The sequence below is a fragment of the Acartia tonsa genome, chromosome 8 (assembly GCF_053477335.1).
Source record: "Acartia tonsa isolate MP-2025a chromosome 8, ASM5347733v1, whole genome shotgun sequence".
Classification (NCBI taxonomy): domain Eukaryota; kingdom Metazoa; phylum Arthropoda; class Copepoda; order Calanoida; family Acartiidae; genus Acartia; species Acartia tonsa.
Window position 1 is genome coordinate 30,371,092 of NC_137267.1, and position 16,073 is coordinate 30,387,164.

The 16,073-nt window shown below is 30.9% G+C and overlaps 1 protein-coding gene across 1 annotated transcript; it reads right to left on the bottom strand.

Moving 5' to 3' along the window:
* Window positions 1–4,984: 4,984 nt before the first annotated feature.
* LOC145325487 (ras-related protein Rab-38-like) lies at window positions 4,985–11,749 on the bottom strand. Its single transcript, XM_080168469.1, has 13 exons — window positions 11,701–11,749; window positions 11,372–11,418; window positions 10,850–10,896; window positions 10,540–10,577; window positions 9,866–9,912; window positions 9,083–9,135; window positions 8,531–8,597; window positions 7,669–7,708; window positions 6,886–6,953; window positions 6,662–6,698; window positions 6,075–6,155; window positions 5,512–5,625; window positions 4,985–5,165 (listed from the first exon to the last, which is right to left on the bottom strand). The coding sequence occupies exons 1-13, from the start codon at window positions 11,737–11,739 to the stop codon at window positions 5,130–5,132; spliced, it is 714 nt and encodes a 237-aa protein (XP_080024595.1). The 5' UTR covers window positions 11,740–11,749; the 3' UTR covers window positions 4,985–5,129.
* Window positions 11,750–16,073: the final 4,324 nt, after the last annotated feature.

Here is a 16,073-nt window from a genome sequence, read left to right on the forward strand (position 1 = left end):
TTACTAATTTAAGTTTAAACGTATATTTTTAGAATAATTTTCCATAATATGTTTACACTTTTGATAAAAATTGTTACCAGAATATTTTGTTGCGATGTGTGGTTAAATTATTTGGACCAATGAAAACGCGGGAAACAAGACGTGACGGGTCGGCAGACACATTCTCCGCACATTTTCAAAATAAACAAAGTTGTATAAGGACGGCAAAGCCAAAAGCAGACAACAGTTAGGGAGTTGAATCCATTTTTATAGAAGCAGAAATATAATCTATTATTATGGTTTGGACCCTCTAAAACTGTAATCTACCCTTCCACTTTCCCCTCTCTTGGTGAAGATATCTTCAACGCCGATACGATTTTTGAAATATAAGATTCCACTTTTGTCTCTCTTGTTAAAGATATCTTCACCAAGAGAGGCAAAAGTGGAATCTTAAATTTCAAAAATCGTATCGGCGTTGAAGATATCTTCACCAAGAGAGGGGAAAGTGGAATCTTACATTTCAAAAATCGTATCGGCGTTGAAGATATCTTCACCAAGAGAGGGGAAAGTAGAATCTTACATTTCAAAAATCGTATCGGCGTTGAAGATATCTTCACCAAGAGAGGGGAAAGTGGAAAGGTAGATTACAGTTTTAGAGGGTCCAAACCATAATCATAGATTATATTTCTGCTTCTATAAAAATGGATTCAACTCCCTAACTGGACAAGGAAGGAAGGAAGGTGTAGCTAGAATTATGATAGGATATAGTCAGATAGCAAGCTAGCAAGAAAGAAAGGAAACTTGACTAGGTAGATAGTTGTGGGCTGGCGCTGGCGGCTTCTTTCTTGCTATTAGCTGCCATACTAGTAATACGTACATACATAATACATATGTATATTCTTATCATTATATGTACAAATTACTCCTGAAACAAGGACGACAACACCCATAAAGGCAAAGCTCTGAAAAGGAAATACTAACAACCAACAGATCTATAGTATAGATGTATATACAAACAACTACCTCCCTTCAGTTTTCAAAGACCTCTTTCGTTTGCTTCTAAATTATTTTCTGCTACTTAACTGTATTAATATAAGTGACACCATTGGTTGATTTTCAATGACCCTATAGAAAGGTTGCGCGAGGTCGTTGCGATGGGGAGATACAGAAATTTAACCCTTTCTCCCTCTAGTGTTTTACTCTAATGAGCTAACCGTTACGTACGGACGGACCGACCCTTTTACTAGAAAAGCTTCGCTTTAAAAAATCATGATTGTTGCCATATTACTGGCGGTTGCATCACCAGAATAAATATAATTCCTAATACCTTCAAAATGACCCCGGGGCATATATTCATATGATCATCGTTTAATTTTGGAACTAATACCCTAGCTTGAATAATAATGTTCCCAACCCTCAACATACCATGATTTAGATTTCCTTAGATTTGGACACTCCGGTACTCTAATATAAACTAACCTAACACCTGTAGGGGGCCCTAACTCTGCAGGGCCTATAATAAAACAGCGGTGTTTTCCTGCAAGGCTACCCTGTACTCAATATAACCTAACCATTAATCTTCCTTTACCATACCTTTCTTAACCCAAACTGACCCCTGTGTAGAGCCCTAACCCTGCGGGGCTACCCAGTACCTACTCTTTCAACTTAATTCATTTCTTAAAAATATCTGAATTTGAGAAGGGGTACCTATTCAAATAAATTGGTTGGACGTGAGTAGGGAAGTACTGTGATTTATGGGTGGTCAGTTTCACTAGAAATGGTTTTATCATATCTATAATACAAAGTAGAGCATGTTTGTCTGTCTTGTCCATCTGTCTTTTTTTCTAAAGCTTAAGATCTCAGTAACACCGAATCGATAGGGTTCTATTCTTCAGTGAATATACCTACTGGTCCTGTGATGGTTCTAAGCTATTTTCTTGGAGGGGAGGGACACCCCAAACCTTCCCCCCCCCCAAAAAAAAAAATACCCCCCTACGATTCATTAAAAAACTTTAAAAGTGGGCTACTCGACTAACCCCTCCCCCCCAAAAAAATTCTTTTTAAAAAAAATTCTACTTATTAAATCTAAAATAGAAAAAATCCGCTAGTTTGAAATAAAAGCAGTAAAGTTCTTTATATTTTCCACCCATGCAAAAATTTTATAATGGCTTCTCAGCATTTGTTAGGTCCCAATTAAAACAATGGTCTCCAAAAAGACCATCAATGTTTCCAGCTTGTCTCCAACATTCCCATAGAATCACTGCCTTGTTTGGTAAAAAAATATATTTTTTTCCTGAGCATCCAAACCTGGCCAACTCCAAATGTTGAAAAATGTCCCTTTCCCTTGAACAAAGTGTTTATTTTTGTACAATTTAATCTTTTTTTGAGAAAATAGATTAATTAACAGAAAATAGGAATTTGAAAAAATGTTTGGTGCTTTGCGCCATTTTAAATAATTTCTGCGTATTTCTTACATGTATTTGATCTTATTTCAATAACAGCATTTGTAAACATACAATACTTTCTTATAATTAAATGTTAAAGGCCACTTTAAATATCTTTTCTACTTTAAAAAATTGATGGTATTTATTATGTGATTGGATATTTTCTAGTGCTTTGAGATATGTTTTTTTTTAAATTGGATGGGGGGTGGGAGGGTGTAAACAAATTTGCACTCTTTGCACATCAATTTTCTAGTCAAAGATTCATTTGATTAAGATTCATCCTTCTGACTCTAAAAACGCAACCTTTTGTGTTCTATGAAACACCTCCCTAAATCCCTACACATCCATTCATTTGAGTTCTAGGGGGTGTTAAAATTTTTAGGTGCTCTTATGAAATATTGACCCCCCCCCCCCCCATCAACCCTAAAAAAATAAAAGGTTGGACATCCATGAGGGGGATGGGGGAAGGCTACAATTTCTTATGATCACTAACTTTCGCGAGATACTTTTTTGGGAACTTAAATCTTTTACTTCAGTTTAAATGTAAATAAAGTCGCATTTAGCTTTTTTTCTCAGAATTATGATTATTTACTCTTTATATTACATATGTTGTTTCTTTTACTATATATTAGTTAAATTTTTGTGCTTTCCTACTCAAGAAAAAGGTCATCCTTGTTTAGCATATTTGTTTTTAAGTTTTATAGATAAATAAATTCATTCAATTTTAATCAATACAAATGTGTTCTTATCTCCTGATTGTATAGAAAATGTTTTTGGAATAGCAATACTAGATTGATTTCCCATACAAAATTTCACCAGACAATTTTTTTTCTAGAAAATTTTTATCATAAAAATAATGTCATATTTTATTGCAAAATTTTTATTGATAATTTTTTAAAATTTACAAAAATATAATTTTTTTTTTTAAATTGTAAATCTTAAAAAAGTTCATACTTTTTTTTTTTCATTTAAAATATTGTAGTTGTATTCTACAATTACTCTGAGAGTCCGGAGTCTGAACCTCCCTATATATTGGTGTGTACTCCCAGAGCAGACTCTGTTCTCATATCCTTGCACAGTTTCATATTAATGTTGAATACTGCTGCAGTCTGCCAGGAAATGCCAACTCTGCATTTTAATTTTAATCAATAATGTATTATTTTATTACTCCATCATATTTACTTTGACATTAATTTGAAATAAAATTTTTTTTTTACTAAGGAAATTTTAATGAATTTTTTTCAGCATGTCTACATTATTTTTAATTATTGGTTGTTGTATGGATTTTTATTTATGTAGGTATAAATAAATATTGATAATTTGAATCTAAATCAGCTTATAACTTATTCAGTTTAGTAACACCTTCATCTTTTAATAAAGATTTCATTACAGTTAATCATCAGTTTAAGATTATTTGATTTATTGGTTTTTTAAGCATGTTTAATATACATATACCAAATTGTTAAACCAAAGGAAGAAGAATGGGCAAAGACATAATATAATGCCACTCAAATTATTGAATGAGAAAGCAGCTGCAGTGTGTGTTTGCCCATTAACCTGGGAAACAGAAATGTGTGAATTATTGTGTGCAGCTCTGTGCCTGTTCCTGCCTCCTTGTACACCAGGAAAATATTGAGGGATAACTGTCCCAGAAATGAACTTGTGAATTCTAGGTCAAATATATATGTATGTGGATGTGTGTTGAGCAGGGTGGCCAACTTTTGATTTTCCAGTTTCATATTTACATGTGTAGATTATCCTAAACAATTACAGCTTTTTTGACAAAGGAAACACCCATAGTTTTTATGCTTCATTAGGCGCTTAATATTTATAACTTGGGTTTAATTATTAGAAACTAACTTTATATTATGAGATAGCTGGATGCATTTCTATTAGATCTATTGTAAGGATAAACAAAACAGCCAAAAAGTTTCCATAGAATATTTGGAAGGTACCCAAAGGGACAACTACCTGTAGAAATTTTCAGAGTGGGGTGGGAACCCTTAATGTGTCTGAAAGGTCAAAGCTCCTAGTTTTTTTTTTGACAAGACCACTATTAACAAACTTAGTATTTAATAAGATGTAAATAAAGCGGAAATATTTGAGTGGTTCCAAAGATAGCTAATAACTTTTATATACTGAAGCTAAATTAAAATATTATATGAGAATAATTAGTTGGTCTCCATGATTCTGAGACTGCTATTGTAAGTTCTGTGCTCCTAGCAGTTAACACAGTAAATACAGAATACTACTAGTACTTATTCCCATCAAACTAGGCCAAACCTCGAATAATTATGTCAGGTTAAATATAACAACATTTGGGTAGTATTTCTCTCTCAATCATGTGTATATGCTCACTTTATAAATCTAGAACTTACACATGTACATACATTTAGAGTGTTATTTGCCAAGAGTTCTATAAACAAAATAAAATTAATCTTTTTCAAATTTATTATCTCTATTCTTGAAGATATATAATATATATATAAAGTATAAAATAATAAGTTTATTTTTATTGTTACAAATCTTTTGCTTAAATTTGTCATATTTAGTTTCTGTGTAATTCTCAATAGAAAAAGTAAATTTATATCAAATGTTAATTTAAAGTCAAACTGTTCTATTTTTAAAAAAACTAACAAATGTTTTATTTTAAAATGGCTAGGTAATAATATAAATTGGGAATATTTTGGTAATTAGTAAATGGTTTTATTTACAACATGTTCTTCTGACTACTCCTGTACTCTAAAATAGAAATATGTTGTGCAATCTTTAGAGTTAAATACATTTAGGAATTAGCTGCATCATTATTATTGTAACAAAATGTTTTTCAAAGCGAAGCAACTCAATAGACAAAACTTTAAGGTCCACCGTCCATGATGATTTTTACATGATGTTTTTATCTTTTTTCCTTGATTATTTTGCAATATGATTCCTAGAACGATAAGGCTAACAAAAATATCCAAAGTTTTTGATCCAGCAAATAAGAAAGCATATTTTTGATATTTTGGGTACCAGTTTAAATTACAAATCTTCGACCACATAACCTCAATGATTAATTGTTAATGATTGATGTCAATTTGAAAATCACCTTTCTCCTAAGATTAACTTTTTGATGTAAGTGGATAATATCTTTATCATTATTGTCTTCAACTAATTCATCTCCATCCTCTATAGAATCATCATCATCAAATTCCTCACAGGCCTAATTTTAACAAGGTTTAGCTTTTAGTTACAATTTATATCTATAACTTGCTTTGTCTGTCAGTTGGTCTCGCTATGCGGTAGATATTGTTTAGTGTTTACTTGGACTAAGTTTAAGATAGTCTCACCTTGACCGTTGCTTTACGTTAAAAATTTAAAATTAAAACTAAAAAAAAGTATTTGGAAAGATTTTTGCTGACTTCAGTAGCTTTCTTGGTTTGTCTGTTTTTCTGCATTAAATGCATTGAACATCTACTCAATAACTAAATTTGTCATTCTGTCTGTAAATCTTTTGGATATTAGATACTTTTCAATTTATGAGCTTCGCTACATTGGATGTTGTCATTCTTGTCTGAGCGGTATTTTAAAAACAGAAAATTATATCCACTATCCTTTCAAAATAAAAACAATTTAGAGTACTTTTTAAATCCTAAATATCTATTTGAAAACCTGATAGGAGGTGGTTTTATTGTGTTTAGCTAGAATATCCCAGAGTAGAGTGTTCAGCATTTCCTGTATACCTTGTCCTTCCTATGTAATAGAAATAACAAATGATAATTAAAAGATTTTTAATAAATATAGAACGTTAGATAAACTATCCACCATGTGGACAAATATTAACGATGTGTAGGAACAATCTGACCACATTATTGGTTTTGATTTATATGTTTTGGTACAAAAGAGTCTTAATTAAGTTGGGCGTATTATTGTGGCCGTTTAACCATCTAGGGTAATAAACCTATTTAATATTTATTGAGTTTTCCTTAAACAGGCCTGACCGACTGCAGTTTTTTAAGCCACAGTTTTAAGATACATAACCAATAAGTTAAAATTTAGAGTTTTAACAGTCAGTTAGTTAAATAGTCCACAGCCAATTCCACCTATGTTTTTACAAATGCCAGCTAATTCATAGCTGCAGCCGCCACAATTCTTAAAAACAACTTTAGAAAAAGATCCGAACATTTAAAATAAAACGGAGAATTGTTAATTATATAGGAAGATTTTTTCCTATCGACCTATCCCTGTAATGCACTTACCTTGGCTGACGTTCGTGCCCAGGTTCCTATTCTTAACCTTTAATATAAACAAAATTAAACATTCTTTAAGTAATTGAAAGAAAGTTTGGACACTGCTAGTTTTTGATAGTTTTTTTAACTGAAGATGAGAGAACTTTTTATAAATTTTGGGTACAAGTATAATTATATTTTAAAGTCTATTGTCCCCCCCCCCCCTCTCCTTTCCCTGAATAATAATGCTCTACCTTTGACAGAGAACATCAATATCCACATCATCAACCAAATTGTCCTCCATATCATCCAAAATATCCATCTAAAAAATTACATTTTTGCTATCCTTGGACATTCCAATTCATACTTATGTACATCCGTCCATTGAATATTATATGAAAAAGACAACGGTCAACATAGTTTCTAAATAGACAGGAAAAGACCAACAAGCAAAATAAATCTAAAATAATATTTGGGAGGCAGATGTAGAAGGCGTCAATTTTTCGATGTGTTCGCGATCAACAAAAGCTTAATTAATCTTTTTCGAATTAATTTCGTTGTAGGTTTAAGCTGCTAAATAGAAGCTCATAGGCCAGGAGATTTAAACATTGTAGAGTATAGCAGCTTAAAAATTTAAATAATTTCTTTATATAGTATGGTCAAAGTGAATATTGAGCAGATGCTTGTTAGTCAATGAAATGTTGAAAAATATTATTTCATACTGTACCCGGCGTTTTATGTTTTTAGCAAACATCGTGCTTAACGATATTGTTCTCATTTAACGTGAACTAGCGGCTAGGCCCCTAGCACCTAAGAGCTCTGTAATTGAAAGGGGTTTGGAAATGCAGAAAAATAGCCTAAAACCATCACAATACCAATATCTGAAAATATAACCATCCCAGGATCCTCATGTGAAGCTTTCCCTAAATCGGTTCAGTAGTCATTAGGCTTTGCATCAGACAAAAAACCGACTACTTTATATAATAGGATAATAAAATCTAATGAATATTATTAGGTTTTATGAAATTTATCATTACCTTATTAATAAGTAATACAGCAGGAACTGAAAATTCTAATCTAAAACAAACAAATTTTAATTAGTGGCGTGCACAGGATTATGCCAAGTGGATGATATTTTAGGTAGGGGGGGGAGGGATACATTCCTTTTTGCAAGCTTCTGATTTAATCTTTATATAAAAAAGTATTGTACATAATTGAAAAAAATCAAAAAAAAAAAGATATAGGTAATGCATATCTACGCTAAAAAATTGTATTATTTTTTTTAATAAAGGTAAGTTTTCTTTTTTTGGCATAGTGTTAAAAATTTCTAATGTTAGCGAACCGTACAAAAAAAACTTTAAAAATGGCTTTAACATTTTGGTGAAATAACTTCAAACTATCAAATGTTATAATAAGGTCTATTGGTAGCAGTCTAGAGTTATAAAACATAAAGTATTTTTGTTTGCAGGCTTCCTTTAAAATAAATCAAAAGAAGAATCTTTCCAATATGGCTTTAAAATCGATTAATATCCGGTGGATTAAAACCAGTTGTTAGCCATACCGAAAAATTCATGTATAGCATCGAATTACAGATAATTTTCCACAAAATAAAAATCATAAGAACAAATTTTTAATCGTGTGCCTTAGGCTGTTCGGGGCTAATACAACTGAGCTGGATCTTTAAGTTATTTTAGTGGTGAGCCAGATCGGGGTGAGCCGAATTTCAGCCAATCACAGCGCAGCATTTCATAAAATGCTGTGCTCTCATTGGTGGAAAGTTGGCTCACCCCGATCTGGCTCACCACTAAAATGATTTAAAGATCCAGCTCTGGTTTAAATTTTTTATTTTAATATCCACGAAAAGCTGTATATAATACGAGATGATAATTATTAACCCACCTTGCATCAAGTTCCCCCTTCCATCTGGCGATGCTCTGTAAAGTTTCTGGTCTATTCTCTTCACATACTGTAGAACATTAAGTAAGAATTAATTTTTTTTAAAAATTGCAATAAAATCAGCAGAGAAGTGTCAAACTTGAGTGGATGAACAAAAGGAAATGACAGATTCTCCATCTTTATGTTTTTTTCTCATTGTCGGCTGCACCCCTAGCATCTAATAGCCTAAAATCATCCTATGATCTATATAAACATTCTATTACATTAAACAGGAGAAACAGCAAGAATTAATGCTTATTATATGTCAATTGCCAACTTATCATCTTTGTTCTTTTCTATTACTAGCGGCTACGCCCGTAAAGGCCACTAGGGGCACTTGATGAGGGGGGAATTGAATTCGATAACACATTTTTATTTTATTTTAGAAGCTAGGAGAACCATGTCGGTTCAGCGGTTATCGAGATCCTTTGGTACAGACAGACAAATAGTCAAACACCCTGTTACTTTATAATAAGGATTAACTGTGTTAAATAATTGCTTTGCTAAATGCCTAACCTAAAATAACCCCTGCAGCTTCCTTGTAGTACAAACGGGATAAATGATTAAATCTAAAATAAAAAAACTTTATAGAAGACAATTCAGTTCTTACGCTTCTAGATTAAGCTTATTAGGCATGAAAATTTTCAGTGGATAGGACAATTCTAACATACCTATATAAACACAAGAAAGTTATCATATCAATGAACTTCTCTTCTATCTATATTATTATTATCCTATTTATTTAATTTAGATAAAACATTTAAAACGTCTAACAGAAATAGGATTTAAATTTGTAGCCATCTAGTAGCGATGCTACTTCATGATTATTAATATGTCCGTCCGTCAGTCTCTCGTTAAAGGAGAAAGCTGAATTTCATCTCGTTCAAGATAGGTGACTGAAATTCTTTGTGAAGATTCGGCCCTGTTCCAATAAGCACCTAGTATATAATACTAATAAATTTAGTCCGTCGGTTTGTCGGTAAAACTCTTAAAAATGTAATATGTCTTAAAGAAAGTTTAAGCAATTCGCTGATATCTTTTTAAAGCACTTTTGTTTGTTAGGATTCTGATGAACAATAAGCATCTTATCTGTAACTCAATAGGATAGGTTCGTCAGTCTGTAGGTGATGCTCTAGGTTATCAAATTTGCATAGCGAATTACTTTTACTATTTGAGATAAAAAGCTATTTTGACCAAAACGCATCTACTCTGTACTTTACTTGTTTTGTCGGTTTGGCTGTTTTTCATGATTTAATAATTACTACTTATGGATGTGTTCGTCCCTTGATTTAATCTTACCTATCTTGGCCAGCTAAATCCCAAAGTTGTAGTCTAACCTCTAGGCTCTGAAAATTTTAAACATTAAATATCTATCAACTATTCTTATACATTTTTCCTTTCTATCTTCGTAATCGTATGAATTAATGCGATATAATGTACTGCAACGTTTAGGAAAGCATTTTAATACATTGTTAATGATTTAACCAATTTTTGAAAATTTATTAATCTTACAAAGGCAAAAAAAATGTATAAAATTATAGATTTTTTATGGTAAATATAAAGTAATCCATAAAAACCAATAATATTGTAACTAAACCACTCCTAGAAAAATAAATAATTGCAACAAAACTTTTATATGGTAAAATTTTCAAACATACATCATATGCATAATGTATATCTTCTGTGTTTAAATGTAAAAAGATTTGTAAAGTTGATGAAGCTCTTTATATAGCACTTTATATAAAAGGGGATAATTAAAAACTTTTCGCCATCAGTTTTGATTAATGTATCTTTTAATATGGCGTCATTCAGGAATGATACTTTGGCCAAAAGTTTTTAGATTTTCCCCTTTTTGAAAGGTACAACAAAAAGCTTCATAGTTGATTTACAATTTAAGTAACTTTGACTTTAGTAAAGCTTTTAAAAGTTCCATTCTTTTTGTTAAAAATTTCTGACAACACTTAAATACTTACAGTTCCAATTTTGATAACTTTTACGGAAAAATCCACACCTGAAAAGTATTCTCTATAAAAATTGTTGTATTTTAATATGACTAGCTCAGTAATAACATCTGAGAAAATGAGTTGAGCAAGTGTAGACAAATTGTTTATATGTTTAAGAATGTACAAATTAAAAAAATATAAATATCGATATGAAATATTCTTTATTTTGTTGCAATATTTGGTTTAAATAATCCTCATGAAAGATATTTTTGAAATGAGTGACATACGACCAGACCCCAATTATAGAGTGGCTGCGCTGCTAAAAAATATTAAACTATACCAACTGTTGCATTATAATCTTCACTGAAAGCATCATGCACCAAGCGCCTGACAAAGTAGAGGGATATATAAGTAACAAAACAATTACAATTACGATTTCTGAATTGTTATTCCTTTGATGATTAGGTACAAATGAATGATCCAATGCATGGATCTGTAGCTGGACAAAGTATCTCAAAAAATAAGCCTTGTGAAGTCATAAATGAGGGATTATCCATCTCTTTTTTTAGGGGTTTTCTTTGCTACTTCTCATCTCATCTCTCTTATTTTTATGACGTCACATGGCTGATTTTTAAGACACTTTGTCCAGCTATTATCTACCGGTATGTTTCAAAGTTTTTTTTTTAAAAATCATTATTGTAAAAGGTTTAGAACAAATGAATTTGTAGTAAAGTTTATAATCTAGAATTTTATATATTTGTTTTCTTAATTTTTTTTTTTTTTTTTGTTATTCTATAGATACTATATAGTATATGTCCGTTTGTCCCTCTTTACTTCAACCAAATTCGATGAAATGACAAACCTTACTATTGAAGTTTTTCCAGTACCACTATCACCAAGAATTAAAATCTAAATTTTTGCAAACAATTCTGTAGTCATTATTAGTGAAGCTACTCTATAACTTAAGAGTATGTGTGTCCGTCCTTACTACCCTCTGTAACAACTTAAAATTATTTTTAGCCAATATGGTTTAACATTTTTGCAATACAGCTTTTTATTTTTTTAATAATTAATGATAAGTCAAGTTAATTAAAAAAGATTAAATAGTTTTGAACAGATAATATAAATAATTCATCAAATACAAAATTGGCTTTATAAATTTTAATAAATAAATGTTTTAAAATTTCCTACCTTAAATTTGAGAACTTCTTGTTCAAGAGTATCCACCATTATTTTATATTCTAATATTTTAAACAGTAACAAGCGTAATAACATCTATGATAGCTAACGCTTTTAGGTTATATCATTGAAACTGTAAAAAATAATGTTTAAAATGGATATCATAATCATTGAAAGTTAAAAATCGATAGGGCAATTCTATCAATGTAGAAAAAGATTGATTAAATTCATAACTATGATTAAATCAAATGTAAAGAGATAAACTATTGTTTTCAAATGCAAAGCAAATGACTAAAAGAAAATCTATATGTAATATTCATACTATACCGCAAGTCAAATAATTTTGGACAATTTGTGTTGCTAAGTGTTCCTTTTTTCCTTTTTTTCTAGACGATTGCTTCAAAACAAAAAATAGCTCGCTCTCACGAGGTAATGTGATATTGGAAAAGCCATGTCAGAAATTCTAATTAGCTTAGTATTGAGTTGGTTATGTTTACGAATGAAAGCATTTCGAGAACAATTTAATTTTTACAATATTTTTTTTGTGTATTTGATATGACAACTGCTTGATTTCTAGCTTGTGTCATTAGCATGGTACAGTTTCGTCATGTGACTTAACACACACACGACTGAAAAACTAAAACTAAAATAATTCATTTAATTTCCTTTTAACTCTAGACAATTTAAACTTTTAATAATGAAGAAACTAATAAGATATAGTTATTTTTCTATAATTACTTGACTGTCCCAATTTATTCCTATGTACAGTGATGTGTTAAAATGATGTAATTCTATACCTTGAAGCCATGGGACATTTTCTTTCACAGGATGCGCCACATAAATTGTCCAAAAGTTTAAGGCTTTAGATTAAAGAAAATTTCTAGCTACAAAGCCCCTGGAGGAATTGACGATGGGGGTAAAAACTAACCGAACCACAGTAAAGGAAAAAATAATAAAAAGGTTTTGGGTTGCTCATTCTATATGATTGATTTGAATGATACGCAGGGCTACGTCTCCACAAAATAGAGCCTACCCAGGTCATTAAATGTCATTTATTTACACAGAAAGCTTAAGGTTTAAGATAAATTGTATACACTCTTTAATTATGATAAAAATTAACCCTTCTGTAGGTTAACATTAATGATGGAAACGTTGAAACACTGCTAGTTTGTTCCGAGATCAAATAAAAAGTACCCAATTTTACCTTACCAACAAATTAGAGAACTTGTTTAAAAATCTTTGGGCACCAGTATGTCTTACAGTCTGTTGTCCTCTTCCTCCCTGAATTTACTACTTTGCATTTTGGACGATTTAATTGCCGCGTACTACAACACTGATTCTTAACTCTTTTCTTCAAGGAGAGATATGACATTGAAAAAAAAAACTGATTTACACCTCACTTAACCCCAACCCACAATTAGTTTAGACATCAAAGGAAGAATTTCACACACAAAAAAAAACAGAATACAGGACAGTTGAATTTTTAGCAAGGCAAAGATAATTGGTATTTATAAAAGATGTCACAAAAGATCACTAAAATGGCAACTCTATTTTAATGTGTAGACCCAAGTGACAAATATTTTTAAAATTTAATTATAAAATTCAATTTCCATGTATTTTAAAATTTCTTTATTCATTAGTACAAAATATACCATGTACTGATCTAGTACAATTTTTAGGACTAGTCGCTTCGCCCTTAAAGGTCTCTAGTTGCACATGAGCAAATGTGGGTGATTAAGTCGACCCCTTATTTTAAAATTTAGTTTTAAAAGTAAAAAGTAGAGAAAATTATGGGAGTTGGGGGGGGGGGGGGGGGATTTTTTCTACGGGGCTTATGTACCCTCAAGAAATTAATTTTACCTTCCCTGGATCTGTATAAGAGGCTTTACTGTAGAGTGGTTAGCAAGATCTTCATTACAATCAGTCATATAGGATATATGTATCAATAGAAGGATAGCTAGATAGTCTAGGTAAGATTTTTCACATAATTTAAAAGCAATAATAATAAAAACAAGGATGACAGCAACCGTAAAAGCAATGTGCACTGTAAAATTGTGCAAACCTGAGGCAATAACAATAAATGAAAGTAGTTGAAACCATATTTTCACTGAATTTGCACAAGATTTTCATAATTTTTTTACTTCAGGCAGATACAGGAGCCGTTCCATTAAACGTATTTATTCATGAATGCAAACTATAACCATCACAAATCTATGCATGTGATGACAAACATCCATAAGTCGAGAAGTTTACAAGGTCTTTAATCATTAAAAAATGCCTCTAAAATTGTTATTTGGTTTAAAATATCTTTTTTTATTTTGTACATTTAACTAGATAAACCCATGAATATTTGAGATACACCCATATGTACAAAATATAATCTGTACTAAATCGGACAATGAATATTCTGTCATCCCTTAGTTCTACGATTTAAGGTTTTTAACTATTTAAATGAAAAATAATTTAAAGGTAGCAAAAGCTGGTAAATTACCTTTCTCGTTAGATATTGTGTATAAAGTATCCCTTTGATTTTATGCCTATTTTTATGTTTTTGCATAGAACAATGGTAATTTCATATTCCATAGAACTGTTAAAATTTTGAGTTTCTTAAGGGGATAAGTCAATAAACGATGAATGTACCCATAAAAATAGTATTAAAATAAAGTTTAGTGGACAAGTTTGGACACTCTTGGTTTGTACAACCCAATCAAGATTTATAATAACAACATTTGTAAAGCTAACTTATAGTTTATAATTTGTCGTCTATTGTCCCACTCCTCTCCAGGTGAGCTTTCACAGCCGCATATCGTTAAATCCAAAGAGGCACAATCACAAAATTGTCGTGGCTGTTTGATCACGAGAGTTATCATTTATTAGAGAAAAAAATGGACATTAGACTGTAAATTATACTGGTCTCTAAAGTTTAATAATCACATTCTCTCATTGGTTGGCTTAAAAACTTTATATAAAATCTTTATTGGGTTGTTCAAACTAGCAATGCAAAAACTTATCAACCAATTATTTTAATCTACAGAGGGGGTAATTTTGAATATTTACATTGGGGGAACATTAATTTATCGTCCATTGTCTTATTCTTAGAAATTCCTGACAAATATGAAGTTTACTCCATGCATGAAAGCCTTGTAAATTTTAAAATTAATATGACGATGTTTTATCCTTAGTTATGCTATAAATGGTTTTTGTCATTCCCATTTCAGGTGCAGTTTTTATTTAATAAGGTAGATGGGAATGTGAAAAATGAAAAACAACAAGAACAATTTTATGATATTATAACCCCAATTTATTTAAAACCTTTCAACGATTTGTAGCACAGCTACTGTACAATCTTATATATCTGTCCGTATGTACTTTAAAGATTGACAAACCTTCTTTACATAAATATGTAATTTTTTATTTGTTCTGTAGAGGAGACATTGGACCCTAAATAGAACGGTCCTCAAAGCTATATAAACCCGATCCTTCACTCGTTGCTTAAATCTTTGGGTAAATTAATTAAATTTTCATTGATTTAAAAACTTTTTAACCAAACATTCACATCAATAAATTTAGTCTACAGAAGGGAAAATTTTGTTTATTTAAGGAGGGGCTGTGACTTGATTTATCTTCCATTGTCATATCCTTTAAGATCCCTGCAAAAAATACATGCTGTCTGACCGTTTGACTGACCGAACACATGATGAATTGAAGAGTAGCATGCCTGTTAGAAATGATGATAATAATAGAAAACAGAAAATTCCAATTTGTCCCTTTACAATTTTTGCACACTGTTTAAATTGCAAAAAAACACTTATTGTTTTTTTTGCACGATAATAGAAGGAATTTGCACCTAGTGGCTTAGCATCTAGCCACCAGTATTATTTTTTTGTTTTTTTTAAGTCCTTTGCTTTTAATATGCAAAGGACTTCAAAAGCTTTGTTAATAACCACGACTAATTTTTTTGATAAAAAAACTCATAAGTGATATTAATTAGATAGTTTTATAACGATATAGTATTTCCCAAAAAATTATGTTGTTGAAAATTTTAAATATTTTGAAAAAAGTTTTGATCTTTTAGAAAAAAATCTTAAGAAGAAAGCAAAACTATTACAGACTAAGAAACAGACTGACCGACAAAACTTAATACTTTTATGTATTCTATTGGCTACGCTCCTAGCATATAGGGGCTAGACAAATAGCTTTAAACCATCCCAAAATCCTAAATCTAAATATAAAAAAAAGTTTAAACCATCACAGGAACTATGTGAGGCTTACCTAAAAAAGAAAACCTAATCAGTTCAGTAGTTATTGAGATTTAAAGCTTCAGACAAAAAAACATTTCTACTTTAATTAATAGGATATAGAGTAGCTCTGCACTAAAAATTAGG

Excerpts from the sequence above, each read along its gene's own strand:
- LOC145325487 (XM_080168469.1), bottom strand. The coding sequence starts at position 11,739 with ATGGTGGATACTCTTGAACAAGAAGTTCTCAAATTTAAG. Across the intron at positions 5,626-6,074 it reads ATAAAACCACCTCCTATCAG|GCCTGTGAGGAATTTGATGA; the intron begins GTTTTCAAATAG and ends TGTTAAAATTAG. Across the intron at positions 5,166-5,511 it reads AAGTTAATCTTAGGAGAAAG|AGTACAGGAGTAGTCAGAAG; the intron begins GTGATTTTCAAA and ends TTTCTATTTTAG.